We start from the raw sequence: 15,108 nt of genomic DNA on the forward strand, positions 1-15,108 counted from the left end.
TGGCTTCTCCACCAGGCATTTTAAGGCTACCAAATGGGCCTAGTGACACCTCTAAGCCTGGAAGGCGCGCACCATCTTTCTCTAGAGACCAAGAGCCAGAAAGAGACTCTCCAACTCATCCTGCTCCAGAGCCCAGACATCCGTCTATACCCCAGCCAAATCCCCGCTTCCTGGCAGGGGCTCCTCCAGCTCCCTGCTGTGGAGCAGAAGCCACGATTGGCAGCTCCTGGGCTCAGGGCCTCACAAGCCTTTCTGGCTTCAGTTACCAGCTCTGCTACTTCCCCAGGTTCTCAAGGACGACTCACCTCTCAGGTGCTCTACAGGGAAGTGACATTGCAGAATTTTTCCATCATATTTTTCAACCAAGATACCTTAAACACAGAATCTCAGAATGTCCCAGGACAGTGTCCATGACCAGAATCCACATGGCAACGGACTCTTCCATAACAATCCACTGCCAGAATAAATGTCCTGAATCTTCTTTCTCCCTTGCTCAAAAATTTCCATCAGCTAAACAGTGTCAGCCAATTAAAGTACAAACTTTTTAGCCAGATTTTATGATTTTCCATGGTAGGTGATAGAACAGAGTGGTTTGAAGTTAGATTAAACTCGGATTCAGATCCAGTGTGACCACTCAGTAGCTGCACGACCTGGAACAAGTCACTTAAGCTCTCTGAGTCTCAATTTCCTGGTCTATAAAATGAAAATGATAAATGTACATCAGAGTATTGCCATGAGGATCACTGAAATCATGTATCTAAGCTCCCAGTTTACTGCAAAAAACAATTTTTTACTACAACTTTTATTTTAATAAGATATTTGGGGGCTTTACCTTCAAAGCAAGTATTCCAGACCTGGGGCTACCCTTGGTGTGATAAGCAGACATATAGGTTGCCCAAGATTCTTGCACTCGTTAAGATGTAGTGCTGAGCAAGAAGCAGCCTCTCCCCACCACGCCCTGCTCACTTGTGCGCCTCACCTGCAGGGCTGCCCCAGGCTTCCCAAATCAGAGAATGTGTCTTCTAGCTCCAGGTCTGTCACTAACCAGCTATCTGGGGCCAACTGATTTCAAAAGTCCCTTTTACATCTAAAATTCTAAAAGAGAATCATAAAAAAGCCTCAGGAGCCAAGCTAATCGTGTATCAATCAGGAGTGAATATTAAACAACTCTAAAGTGTTCTGAAGTCACCAAGAAAATAAAATGCATTTCTGCCCATGAACAGCGTTCTCAGAAAGGTATGCTTGCGTATACAGCACCTATATTATCATTAACGCCTCACTCTTATTTGACTTCTTGCCAACTGCTCCTCGTTTCCATGGTAACAGCCCTTCTACTCATCAGGGGCCTACTAAACATACCACTCTCATTTCTTTCTTCTTCCTGGCCAAGGAAGTCACAGCAGAGGTGGACTCCACAGGAAACACGATGCAAACAAGTTCAGGGTGGGCAGAGGCCCCCGTCCTCCTGCACCTCCAAACTCTACACTTGCTCCCCTCCCCTGAGAGGCTGCCTCAGTCCCCTTCAACTGCCCAGATGCCAGCCTCTAAGTCCTCACACTCTCACCATGTTGGAAATGCTGCGGGTGTTGGCAGGGTTCAGCATGACAATCTCAGTGGTGATGTGGCCCTCCACCGCCTCAGTCATCTCGTCCACTGTGCAGTTGATGGACGGGTCATAGATCTTGAACCAATTGTCGGCATACCACCCAATGAGGAACCAGACATACTTCTTCCCGAAGAGCCGCTCCTTGTACACCTAAAAGCAGAGGAGGAGGAGGGATGGGTCTTTGTTTTGTCTTTTGTCTTATCTTACTTGACACTATCCAGTCTCTTGGGAATCAGAGAGCAGAGAATTAAAAAGAGAATTCTTTAAGTCTTGGGAGTAGTAGGAAAGGCTCAACTACTCCTCATTCAAATTTCCTCCCCAGGTCTGTCTCTGAGTGGCCTTTTCCAGCCAGTTAGAAAAGATGGGCTTCATGAGCCCCTCCAGAAACACAAAATGATAGGAAAATGAGATCTAGAGAAAGTGTCATGTGCGTGAGAAGCCAAGAGACGGAGTCGGAGCCAACAGACAGGGACATGGTATTAATTATCACCTCGGATCGTTTGCTATCAATTTGAGCAGAGGTACAGAGATGAGATCCCATGAGACACCCAAGGCAAAGAGCCCACCCAGTCCCCCTCCCTCTACAGATTCCAACTCCACCTCACAGAAAACTTTCCGGGCTTCGGTCTCATAGAAAAGTCCCACGATGATTCGGGCATCCTGGCGCTACAGAATAGAGAGAAACAGAGCTCCTGAGGGAGGCATGGAAACACTGGAGGGGCTAAGCCAGCACTTTCACAGCTTTGATTTCCTGTCCCAAAGAGCTTCGTGCAGGCTTCTGTTCAACGGGTAATGGATAAATGTCAACTGGAAGATGGAGCTAACCTTCCCCAGGAGATGCCACTGCTTCACAGAATCAAAATTATATGACGTGATAGGGGTGTTAGCTAATGCTATAGTGATAATCATATTGCAATATATAAACGTATCAAATTAACGCATTGTACAGCTTAAACTTACACAATGTTAAACGTCAATTATACCTCAATACCAAAAAAAACAACCTGCCCCTGCCTGACTCTCTTCTCCAACCCACCGCTGTTCCCCTACCCAGTCCTTCTGCAGGCTGAGCCCACCACTCCAGGCCATCCCACCTTAAGGTTTTTGACAGGCACTGCTGGATCTGAGAAGAAACTCTGGCGGAAAGTAATTTCGATTCCAGCCTCCTTCACTCGTTCCTCTAGGTCATCCAGAGTCTTGGTTGGCAATGAGAAACAAATAGAAAAAACATGGAGTGTACAAGGGGGTAAACACTGGAGATGTTACCTGGGGACTGCATACTCAGAGCAAGAGAACAGTAGTTCTGAACCTCCCTTCAACGGCTTCTGTCCCAGGGGAGGGGAGAGTCCAAAGGAAAGCATCTGGAGTATTAGGATGTAGCTTCCAACTGGGAAGGTGCATGGTGAGCCCCTCCCAAGGATCTGTGTCTGGGAAAGTCACCCCATTCACCCTGCTCCTACCAGACAGCAAAAATGGAGGAAAAGGAAACAGGAAACAGGAAAAGAACAGGAAAGGTCTGGCATAGACAGGATGATGTCAACCTCAAGAAACAAGGGGGTAAATAGACGAAAGGATCAGAGAAGAATGTCCTGAGTCACTGAGAGAAAGTAAGGGGAGGATTAAAGGGCCACTGAAGATAAGAGTGGATAGAGGATCCAAAGAATAGAACAAAAGTGAGGAGGCAGACCGTCTTCTTCAGGTACGGAGCCTGTATTTCCTCTCCACCTCCACAAATCGCCTCTTCTACCTCTCCTTGTTTGTCCACATCTCTCTCTCAGAGTCAACTACCAGACCCATGTACCTACACTTGTCTGTCTGCCTCGGTCTCTTCTCTCTTTCTCTATTTCCATCTCCATCTCTTTCTCTCCCTCTCTCTTTCCCTGTCTCCTTCCCCTCTGTCCCTGTGTCCATTTCTGCAGCTCCATTCCCTCTGTTCCTATTCACATCCATCACCACTTGCCTTGAGCGCCTCTGAGATCTGCTACTTTCCTGGGTTCCTATCCCATATGCTCTCTTACCTTGTCTCAACTTTGGCGTGAACCTGCTTTAATAGAACTGGGTTATTTTGGGTCTGTCTGACAAACAGAGTATTAAAGGGGGAGAAAAAGTCCTAAAACCAAAAAGTTGGACAGGATCCTAAAAACTCAACAGTTCATTCCTCTGGCTACAGAAAGAACATGCACTTAACCCACTCGGAATGTGTTCTCTTTTGATAAAGAAACAAGATCTTCCGCCCAAATGAACCCCGACTCACATCTCTCCGCACTGGAGTTTGAGCGAATGCCCCTTCCACCCCACCCCTCCTCACCGAAGTGAAGACCTCAGTGGTCTGCTGGATGGTGGCGATCTTCTTCCAGCCCCACTTTTCAAAGAGTTTCACACGAGTAGGATTGTGGAGTGTGGCTGATGGATGAGTTCGAAAGAATGTAGGAAAACGCTGCCGGTTTGACAGGGCCGGTGAGCTCGAGCCATAGGAAAGCTAAAAGGGACAGGGGTAGTGCAAAGGGTATGTTCATCCTGGACTCACTAAGAGCTGTAAGAGTTCCTTCAACCCGTCTCCCACCATGGGCTTCTCTCCCTAACTCTCTCCAAACCTCCCTATTTCTGCCTGAGGCAAGTGATTCTCAAAGGCCCACACACCCCCTCACAATCAGAATGCTCTTCCACCGATCTAAATTCCATTCCTTCAAAGAAGAACGAGGTCAGCTGCAGCACTGTCAGGCCACTGTTGCTAGGAGGCCGACTAGCTCAGGTCTGCAAAGAACTCCGAAGCTTGGAAGCAGGTCCTCCGCAGTCCTCTTAAATACAAACCCTCAATACACACCCTCTTTAGTACAGCCCAAAAGGGAACGGCTCCACCTTCTGACCCTCACAGCCCTGCTTACCACAATGAGGTTCCACATCCTGGCAGCCTCAGCCACAAGCGTGGAGACGGAGCTGCAGCCAGGCATGAGGATGATCTTGATAGGGTCATTGTAGAGCAGCTCGTACAGGTACTTGGTGGCTTGGCCTGGGTCACACTGAATGAGGAGGAGGTGATGAGGGCAGGCTCTCCTGGGGCTCATCCCCTCCCTGCAATGCCTACTCTTTTATTTTTTCCAACAGCCTAGTTACTTCCCCAATTACCCATCCCTCTGCTGAAACCCTTTTATCATTATTACCATTGTCTTCTCCTTCTTGAAATTTCTCCCTGTCGAGTCTCTTGTTTTCCTTCATTCGTTAGACACCCTTTTCTGTCTTCCACGTGGCGTCTTACCCGCACTGTCTCCTGCACACCCCTCCGGCAGTATTAATGCATATACCACCTTCCCTCCTTTCAGCTCATCCTCAGACATCCCCCACCCACCTTCTCTCTATCACCCCTGTCGCTTACCCCATGTTTCTATGCTCCAAACATCTGCCAGATGAGTCTGCGGGAATATGAATAAACTCCCCCCAAGTCCCCAGACAGCCTCCTCAAAGCCATATTATGAAAATTCCTCCCTCACCTCTGGCAAATTCCCTTTCCCCACCTTCCATTTTTTGCTCCCTCTTCTCTTTTCAGGGCTAGTGATAAACAAACAAGAGAGCAGGAACAAGACCACCAGGGGGTCCCAGCCCAGCAGATTCATCCCCACCTGCTGGGCCCTGACATTTGATGGGTCCATTAGAAAAAGAGACACTCGGTAAAAGCAGGGAAGAAACAAGGATGAGGGAAGAACTAGGGAAAATAAATAGAATGGGACTCTCAAGAAACCAGATGCTTTTTGGGGTGCCTGAAAGAGAGGCATGGAGATGGGGAAAGTAAACAATGCAGAAAGCTAGAGAGGAAAGGAATGATGGGAGGAGGGGGAAGAAGAGCCAGCCTCGGGTCTCCCACTGCCTGGTCCCCTCCTGCTGAAATATGACATTTCAGAAGCTGCTGGAGCCCTAAAGGAAGTGGAGAAGAAATGGAAGCCAGCGGGGAGCCAGAGCAGAGGGGACACAGCCAGGAGGCATAGGGGACTGGGGAGGGTGAAAGGGGGGGGGCAAGTAGCAAGGAAATAATGAAAGTGCCTTGGAGTCTGCTTGCTTCCCACTGAGGCCTGACATTTGGGACACTGTGGGAAGATGGAGAAGGGGGAGCAGGGGAGGCTGGTGGAATCTAAAGGACCAACACTCATCTGGAACTCTCTGCTGCCCACCTACCCCACCCCCTGCTAAGGCAGTTGAACACTCAAGCTTATTCATCCCCTTTTTACCATTCTCAGGTCCCACCTTCCCGCACTCTCCCAGCATCTATTACTCCAGATCCTGGTACCCCCACCCCACCTTCTCCTAAGGCCCCTCAGGGCCCCTTCCTTTCTTGTCTGAAGAAAAGATTGATAGGAACAATGAGGACATATGAAAACATGTAAGATAGATAATACAGGGCAATGTATGCCACCCTACTGTCTCTTCTTTGGTTTTCTCTTCCTTCCCTAGCTTTTCTAACATCCCTTTCCCCCTTCCACACCCTATTCATCACTGCAGATTCCCTCTACCATGTGATTCTCACCCCCTCCCCAATAGACTTCCTGTGTTCTCCTCCCTCTCTTCTGCTCTTGCAAGGATCCGGATTTGCAGGCAGGAAACGACATATTCCAGTTGACACATTCCAGTTTGTCTGCCTTTCCATCTCCCCCTTGCCGCCTCTGCTATTTTTCTCCTCCATCTCCCTTCTCTCAGGTTCCCCATCTGCTCCCCAACACCTCCAGGGAATCACCTGTCATGGTGGATGAGTTTGAGCTCACACACAGGGCTCCCCTAGCTCCCTGTGATCCCTTATCCTAAAGCCTGCACCCATCTCTCCCTGTCTCTCTCCCATACTCCCATCCCCCATAGCCAATTATCTCTCTTGCTCTCCTAAGTTTGACCCCTCCATCAGATCTCACCCTCTATTTCTCTTCCTGCCTCTCCTACTCTTATACCCAAATCTTTTCCTGTGCCCTGCTGCTCTTCCTAAAGGCATCCTGGAGTTAGCTAACATAGGCATTCACCAGGGCAGGATTTTTACTGGTAAAAATGCAGATCCTTGGGACTCACCCCAACCAAGGAGTTAGAATATATATTTTTAGCAAACTCCTCTGGTGATTCTTACGTACACTGAAGTTTGAGAATCACTGTGATGGTGTCAGAAGGGATCTGAAGTTCCCTCTCTAAGCTCCTAACAGTCCCGTGCTCTCTTCTCCCCAAGCACCCTACCTTCAACCCCACTTCTGCCCCCTCCTCTCTTCACATAGCTATTTCTAGGTATAGATTTCTGTTCTAAAGAATGAATATAAATCCTCAGTCCATCGCAGGGATAAGATCACCAAATCCTCACCTCTGTACTCTCTTTCACTCTCCCTCAATCCCTTAAGTCTCTGGGGCCACATATCAGAGAAGATAAATTTGAGGTCCCAAATCTCCCTCCTTCCCTGTGTCACACCCTTCCCCATACTCCCCATACAAGTATACATGTAAGGATGGGGTGGAAAAGGAATCTTATAAGACCATCCCCTACTACCCCAGACCCAAATTTTCTTACCTTCCCCCTCTCCTTGCCCACCTCCCTAACCCTACATCCTATTTCCCCTCTCACAGCTTAGAGGCCACAATGCTGTAGGGAAGATAAACTCAGGGCACGGGTTCCACAGGATGCCCCAGGACCTCTCACTGCCCCCTCCCCTCCTCCTTGCCCCCCTCCCCCACTGCCATTCTTTCCTGTTCTCTTTCTCCTCCCTGTATGCTGACTCCTCTCCATCCCCATGCTATTGTGGGGACTCCTTTGTGACCCCCTAATCCAATTCATTTTCCCAATGCCTCTGCCCACCTCCTGACCATTAGCCATCACCAACCACAATATGCCATCTATTCCCACAGTCTAGGAACCCTCCACAGGGCTGGGATGGAGGGATGAGGAGTCAGGTAGAGCTCACAGTTACCTTGCTGTTTGTTGTGATAAATAAACTAGAGCACTCAAGTCCCTCAAAATTTTCCTCATTCTGTCCCTATTCCTTCCAGCTCCAACCTGCTGCCAAGATTTACCTCGTTACTATGGTAAATATAAACCTCTGATCCAGCTCCCCACCTCTGACATTCCCTCCATCCCCTAACCCACCCCAGGGTTAGTTTACTCCCCAGAGAATCAGGATCAGCTCAGTTCCTACCCTAAATCCATCAGTTTCCCCAAAGCCGGGCACCTCCATGGGCCTCGGAACAGAAGGGTCTGCCTTGCACCGTGATTAACCATCTTGAACCCCAGACCCTCATCTTGACCCTCCAGCCCCTGTGACTCCCCTCAAGCTCCCGCACTCCCAGCCCATCTCCTGCTAGTCACACATGGGAGGAATCTGCCTCGCAATCCCAGAAGCGACTCAGACAAGCGCGTGCAGCTGGCCCCCTGCCCCCCAAGCCCCCACTTCCCACCCACTCCCATGTCCCGGGCTACCTTGCTGTCGTGGTGGATGAGCTTAAGCTCATAGTCCGGCAGGATGTCCCTGCGGCTATTCACGTCCTCCAGCGCCATCTCCACCGCGGGCTGGCAGGCCTGGCCCCCTGGCCAGCCCCCGCTCATGGGAAACAGCGCCCCGATGTACACTGCGCGCCGTTCTGAGGAGGGGTGTGGGGGGACCCGCGGGTGAGGCCGCGGGAGATGAGGGGAGTGGGAGGCCCACATCGGAGCCACCTCTGCCGCCATCACCACTAGGAACGGCAGTGGCCACCCTACCCGGGGAGAGGGGGCCCCCGGACCCATGGCGGGGGGCGGGGGTAGCTGCTTGGGGATGGGGAGGAGCTCAGGGGGGACACTTTTCCTGGGGAGGGCTGCTGAGGGGGTGTCGAGGAGGCGCGTCCATCCCTGGTTTTGTGGGGAGGAGGGGGCTAGGGCCTCAGGGAAGCAGGGAAGGTTGGCTTCCTATGGCCCTCACAGCTCTAGCTCCCGCCAGCGCCACCGCCACCGCGGACTCTCCTCGCGGACTGACTGACCGACCGAGGGGAGGAGGAGGAGGAGGAGGGAGATGTAGGGCTGGGAGGGGGCTCTGACGTCACGGGCGGCGCGCGGCAGCGGTGGGGGGCGGGCAGGAGTTGGGGAGGGAGGAAGGGGGCGGGGATGGAGGCGAGCGCCGCTGTGGGAACGACAGTCAGAGGGGAGGGGTGGGGAAGAGAGGCAGGACGCGACCCCCAGGAGGAAAGGAATGGGCAAGGAAGGGAGGGGTCCCACCTAAGCGGACACGAGGGAAGGAGAAAAGAGGGGAAGGGGCGTGCCGGGAGGGCGGGGTGGGCGGAGGGAGCCGCGGGAGGCTGAAGCACAGAGGGGCGGGGGACAGAGAAGGGAAGGACGAGAGTGGGACGCGAAGGAAAAGGGGCTGGCCCCTGAGTGTCTTAATGGGGGTGTGAATAGCTGGGGTGAAGGACTGAGGGTTGTGAGGGAAAGGGCGACAGCAACGGTTTTGGAGAGAGTGTTGGTGGGGAAAAGGACGGTTGGTGTAAAGGGGTGTGATGGGGATCGAGGAAGGGAACTTGAGGCTGGGTAGACAGAAGGCTGAGAAAGGGTGATGGGAGAAGGAACTGAGAGAAAAGAGAAGGGAAAGGGTACAGAGAAGGAAAGGATACGGGGAGTAGCGAAGGAGGGAGAGTGATCCAGGCGGGGGTGAGACAGGAGGGCCGGGCTGATGGAGGCGTCAGGTGAAATCCTAGGAAGGGGGCAGGTAGGAAAAGGTTCCAGAGAAGGTCGGAAGGAACCCCACAGGGGCAGACAAGGTGGTAGCTCAGGGTCTCCCAGCACCCTGCCGCCCCCTGCTGGGGCTCTGCCATTTGGAAGAAGCAGAGTCTGGGAGGAGGCGGAGCCCAGGGATGTGCTGCCAAGCAGGGAGATGGGAGGGACGGCAGCCTCGCAGAAAACCGGGACTGGAGGCAGGAAACAGGTAGGGAAAGAAGGGGCCGGCCGCATACTGGGGTGGGTGGGGGGAGGTGGGAGAAGGAGTGAGACCCCGTAGCCTACAGCAGAATCCCTGGGGGTGAAGGGTGAAGAGTGAGGGGTAAGGAGATCGCAGTGCACACGATAAGGGTTTATGATCTCACCTGAGTGTGGCGTTCGATTCACTGGCAGCAGGAAAGACGGGGATCAGAGAAGAGTTACCACTGGCGCCCAGCTTCCCTGGCCTGATCCCCAGCCCCCTCCCACACCTGTCCATGCCGAAGACCGGGGAGAGCAGAAGCCTGCGTTTCTGAGGGGAGGGTGCCTGGGGATAAGAGCAAGGTGGGGCTCTGGGTCAGGACATGCTGGTTTTCTTCTTTTATTTTTCATAGGACAACAGAATTTGAGACAGGAGTGCCAACAGCTAAGACATGGGCAGATCCTGGTTTTGTGGAGCCTAAATATTATAAAATTTGGGGGTCTCTCTTTAAGAGAAAAAAATTACAAATTACAAATACAATTAGTTTTAAGCTATTGCTGTTAAAATATCTTACTTTTGACATTTTTACAAAAACCTATGATCATGTGAACCCATTATTAGAGCCCTCTACATTATTAGAGTACAAGAGGCCTGTGTAAACGAATTTAAATCCACCCCAGGATGGGGCTCCCAATTTCCAGAATGCAATGGTACACTACAAGCAGAATAATTAAGTTAAGTGAGGAAAGCCAGGTCCAAGCATCTTGAAAGAGTCTACACGGGTAGAGGAAGCATGAGATATGCCTGCATCCCGGGAGAGAAGACAGCAAAGGGAGAATCTAGGTGCCCAGGAAAGGGAGAAGTTTGCAGAACTAGATGGCAAAAAAGGAGGTGGGCACAAGACCAATTCCCTTGAGGAATGATGGAGATTGTCTGGGAGGTATGGAAAAGGACTATCCTCTTCCCACCCCATCCCTGGGTTGTCCTTAATGCTTTGACAGTTCCACCGCCAATTTTAAGTCTTTTTATTTTCACCCTGGTAATTTTCCACCCCAGATATTCTTTCCAATCTTATTAATTTTTCCAAATACGACACATGATTTATTTCTGAGTCTTTACAATAATTCAGTTATATAATAAATGGAGAGGGATCAATTCTAGAAGAGGGTTATACATAGAAAGTTCTAAGTTTAGAGACAGGGATGGAGGGTAGGGGAAACTAGAGTATTTAAACCCTAAGAAGGGTGATGGTGGGCAAGATTCATAAAGAAAAAGAGAAAATGTGAGACCCAAGAATTGGGAGCAGGGAGGAGATATAAAAAGAAAAAGATAAAGGAAGGAAGCCCCCAACGTAGGTAAAGAGGAAACTGGAGACTGCAGGAGGAGGTTTGAGGCAGGCAGATGGAGGAAAGAGTTGGGCTCTCACCTCTGCCTCCCCAAAGTCCCCTACTATGTATAGCGCCCCATCCTTTCCCACCATCCATTCCCACCCCACTCCCATCCTCTCACAAGCGTCCTCATCAGCTGCATGCAGGCAGCTGTTCCCCTCACCCTGGCAGTGGGGCTTGGGGGTGCTCCACTGGCCCTGACTACAGATGCTCCGGGAGCTGCCCACCAGATGGAAGTCGGGGTCACACCGGAAATCCACCCGGGCTCCGTCCAGAGCTGGGAGGTCCCCACCCGTCAGGAAAACCTTCCCATTTTCCAGGGTCAAATAAGACTTGGAGCAGATTCGGACTGTGGAGAGACAGGAAAATAAAGAGAGAGGAGAGTTGAAGAAGGCTCCTTCCCCTTGGGGGTGCAGGGTGGGGGGGCTCAGATTTGGGTCTGGGTCCACAAGCATCCTACTCTGCAGGAACTCAGGTGTAAAAGGATTCCTCCTAGCTTCCACTCCTCCCTTAACCCTGTAAGCATCCACACATTCCTAAAAGAAAAAAGGGAAAAGCATTTCCATTGTTGGAACCCAAGATGGAGCTATAAGCACATAAAATGGGATGTCTTCAAAGTCAGCTACAGTGGGCGGTTCTCTGGCTTTGAGATGTGTGGATGTATGTAACTTTAGATGCACAATCAGATTTGCCTTTCTTATTATAGTTGGCTTATATTAATGTTAAACTGGGTTTTGTTTCTTGGATATATGATCTCTGCATTGGAGAAAGAGTATTTGAAAATGTGATGAACTATCTTAGAAGGTTTTTGCATACTCTGCCACTAATAATCCTCAAAGAGAACAACTCACAAGATGAAAATCAAGTTATTTTATCAAATGGTCAATGGCCTAGTGAAGGGAGGATGAAATGAAATGTGCAGACTGCTAACTTTACTGCCTCCAACTGTGCACAGCAAAGTCCCTCTTACACAGTAGTCGTTCAATAAATGTATTTGTGAATTTAATTACACTGGATTTAAAGTGCTGACTTGCAAGTAATGATGCTAAGTTTGAGGCAGGAAGAGGAATGGTCTTGAAGAGGGTAAGGGCTTTGCAGGCTACTCACCACAGCGGCTGGGTGTGTCCATATCTGTCCAGGAGCCATTAGCCAGGCACTTGCGGACCTTGGGCCCCACCACTTCGCGCTCCCCCCGGCACACATACTCAATCTCATAGTCCACTGGCAGGAAGTTGATAGCCTTCACCTGATCCCGAGTCAGGCCCCTGTACCTGATGCCCCCTTCCCAGGGCGGGTGTATGATCTGGCAACCTGAGGGGTGAGTCCCGGAGGCATAAAGAGAGGAATGGTGGGAAAAAAGGAAAAGGCAGAGTCAGCAGTGGGCGACAGGGGAGCGTAGGGTGTGGTCAATGGGCAGGTGGAGGACAGAGGGGTTGGGATGGGATGCTAAAGGTTGGGTGTGGGGATGGGGACAGAACCCTGGGCTAAAAGATGGAAAGCAATGAGCCAGGGTTAAGGCTAACGAGAGAGCCTACAAATCGGAGGGAAGGGTGCTGGCTGGGGGTAACGGAGAAAAGTAATTAAGAAATCGGTGTAGGGGTATGATATGCAAGTGAGATTGGTAAGAAAGGCTAAAGGAGGATATTTGAGTTGAATGAGGATGAGAAGAGCGTGGGTTCTTATAAGGCCACCTGGGCAGCAACGTGAGACCAAGGAAAGGGCAGAACTGAGGTAGTAATGTGGGGCCAGGAAAGGGGTGGGGTGGAGGAAATAATGCAGGGCCACAGGAAGGTGGCCTAGTATAGTAATGTGGGGCAGGGGAAAAGGGGTGCTAGGTAATAACGTGGGGTGACAGAAAGGAGGTCAGGAGTGGTAAAGTGGGTCCAAGCAGACGGGGTTGCCAGGCCGGGATGCTTTGTCGGGCTGAAGGGTCAGTAATGAGGACCGGAAAAGAGCGGGTGCAAGGAAATGGGGAGTGGGGTGGAGGGGTGCCCGAGGTCGCCGGAGAAGGATGCACCTTCTGAGGTGGCGTTGGGGGTCTGTGCCCCGCCCGCGCCGGGGGGGCGGAGGAAGAGCGGCGCCAGCAGCAGCAGCAGCAGCATCTGAGTGAGAGGCGGCCGTGAGGACCGGACCGATCCCCGCCGGCGCGGCCCGGACCGGGAGGCGGCCGGGCCTCGCTCCCGTTACCTCCCAGGCTCCGACCCGACTCAGCCCGGGGACGAGGAGTACGCCCCGCGGAGGAGGCGGGGGCGGAGCCCGGCGCGGGGTGGGGGGAGAGGAGGAGAGAAAGCCTGTCCCCACCCTCCTCCTGCCTCCCTCGGCCCCCCCACCCTCCCGGGACTCCACCTCTCACCACCTCCTCTCCCCCGGCCCCCGCGGCTCGCCGGAGCCCGGCTTACCCACGCTCTCCGGCTCGGCCGCCTCATCGCTCCCCTATTTCTTCCCCGCGGTTCCCCGTCTCCCCCAGTCCCCCGGCCCCCCGGCTCGGCCCTCCCCCGCGCGCCCCTCTCCAAGCCCCGTTCCCCCGGGCCCTGGCTCTTACCTCGGCGCGCCGGCCCAGCTCCCCGGCTCTCCCGGGCCTCAAGGCCCCAGGCCCGGCCGCTCCTCCCCGCTCCCCCTTCCTTTCTCCTCCACCTTTCCCCTCCTCCCGTCCCTCCTCCCCTCGAATCCGGGCTCCAGCCCAGCCGGGGTCTCTCCCTCCTCTCTCGCTTCCTCCAAACCCCACCCCCGTCTCTCCTTCCCTGGGGCGGCGGCGGCCGCGGGAGCGGGGAGCCGGGAGGGAAGGAGGCGGCGCCGGGGACCGGGGAAAGCTCCCGGGCGGAGGGAAGAAGGAGGGTGCAGGAGAAGACCGGGAGGGGGGAAGAGAGGGGGAGACCGGGGAGAGGGCACCTCCCACAACCCGAGCCCCAGGAGCCGCCCCGGATCCGGCCCCGCCCTGGACCGCCCACAGCGCCGGGGGGCGGGTGGCGGACGCGAGCTGGGCTGAGAGGTAGGCGAGAGGGAGACTGTGCACACGCACGCATGGGAGGGGACCCGCGGGCAAGACAACTGGAAGTGGGGTGGGGGCGAGGGAAGCCGAGCCAAAGGCAGAGGATCTGGCGCTGAGACAGGAAATCTGGGATGCAGGTGAAGAAAGAAGGTTGCACAAAGAGAAGGCATCCCTGAATCAGGGTGAGAGCAGAAAGGCAGAGGCCGAGGGCCAGGAGGAGAACGAGACCGACGGGGGTGAAAAGAGAAGCCAGGTCAGACAACGGAGGGGCGGGAGGAGAGGGGTGAAGGCCAGGAGCCACCTGAGCGCCACAAGAGTTGTGTGGGGAAGAGAGAGCTGGGAGACCAGAGCGGCTCCATGGGTCCTGCAGCATTGCTACTCGCCTGCACCGGGAAGGGGACGCAGAGGGAGGACTGGAAGCAAAGACCGGGAGAAGAGCATCAAGGAGAGAAATTGAAGTAGTGGAAGAAAAAGAAAAAAGAGCCTCCAAGTGGGCAGGAGCCAGCATGATCTTCTACTCCAAAAGGGCCTAGCAATCAATATTTCTTGACTCAGGGAGAACTGGAAGCTCTGGAGACAGAGTGGGGAAGTACAGGCCTTTTGACAGTTCCAGAGGCTCCTGGCTATTGCCTGGTGGTGTCTGTGTGTGCGTCTGTGTGTGTGTTATTCATAGGAGTGAGTTTGGGCTCGAGACAAGAGGGGGTCTCTTTTGGTGGGGGGGGGGGGGGGGCGCAGAGCCAGGGGAAAGCTCCTTTCTGGCTGGTCCTGGGAAAGAGATGGGAAAAAGCCAAGTACTGTGAGACTGATTAGAACTGAGGTTCTCAACCTTCAACCCTTTTTATATCAAGTATTTTATGACTCCTTTACTATGCTGAATTAAAATTCATAGATGATATAACCTACCTACACACATAACTTTTAAGAAACCAACATGCTTCCCTGTCTGTAAGATAAAGGAGAAATGAAAAAAGTAATTTGTAGTAAAATGACATGAACACTGCCTTAAAGTGTGAGTGTGGAGGCCTGACTGCACAAGAAGTCATAATGAAGTAAGCAGATGCTTGCATTTACCCATAGAATCACGGGGCTGGAACTGCTACAAACGCAGGCTGATACAGGTGCCGAGCTGGTGACTCAACTACCTCCAGCATGTTGCCATCAATGAAGCGATTTAACAAAATGTTGAACAACTCTCCGTAACAAAGTCAATCTTCCCTAAATTTACACAGAACTATAATTGCATTCCTA

The 15,108-nt window shown here is 52.5% G+C and overlaps 1 protein-coding gene across 7 annotated transcripts in view; it reads right to left on the minus strand.

Annotated features, from left to right (window-relative positions):
* GABBR1 (gamma-aminobutyric acid type B receptor subunit 1) overlaps positions 1 to 14,250 on the minus strand; it is a 29,136-nt gene extending 14,886 nt beyond the window's left edge. For 2 of the 7 annotated variants that reach the window (XR_011529675.1, XM_070584279.1), the window contains exons 1-11: positions 13,414 to 13,791; positions 12,889 to 12,973; positions 11,979 to 12,182; positions 11,035 to 11,220; positions 9,668 to 9,688; positions 8,037 to 8,197; positions 4,492 to 4,626; positions 3,915 to 4,085; positions 2,701 to 2,802; positions 2,207 to 2,272; positions 1,565 to 1,756 (exon numbers count right to left, since the gene is read on the minus strand). Coding sequence is in view for 5 of the 7 variants with exons in the window: in XM_070584279.1 (XP_070440380.1) it covers positions 1,565 to 1,756; positions 2,207 to 2,272; positions 2,701 to 2,802; positions 3,915 to 4,085; positions 4,492 to 4,626; positions 8,037 to 8,197; positions 9,668 to 9,688; positions 11,035 to 11,220; positions 11,979 to 12,182; positions 12,889 to 12,973 (1,323 nt within the window). In the remaining 2 variants the exon portion in view is untranslated. Of the gene's footprint in view, positions 1 to 1,564; positions 1,757 to 2,206; positions 2,273 to 2,700; positions 2,803 to 3,914; positions 4,086 to 4,491; positions 4,627 to 8,036; positions 8,198 to 9,667; positions 9,689 to 11,034; positions 11,221 to 11,978; positions 12,183 to 12,888; positions 12,974 to 13,270; positions 13,315 to 13,413 lie in introns of those variants that run through there. The other 5 variants (XM_070584283.1, XM_070584282.1, XM_070584281.1 and 2 more) reach the window with 4 other exon arrangements.
* Positions 14,251 to 15,108: the final 858 nt, after the last annotated feature.

This window comes from Equus przewalskii, chromosome 19 (assembly GCF_037783145.1).
Source record: "Equus przewalskii isolate Varuska chromosome 19, EquPr2, whole genome shotgun sequence".
NCBI classification, from domain to species: domain Eukaryota; kingdom Metazoa; phylum Chordata; class Mammalia; order Perissodactyla; family Equidae; genus Equus; species Equus przewalskii.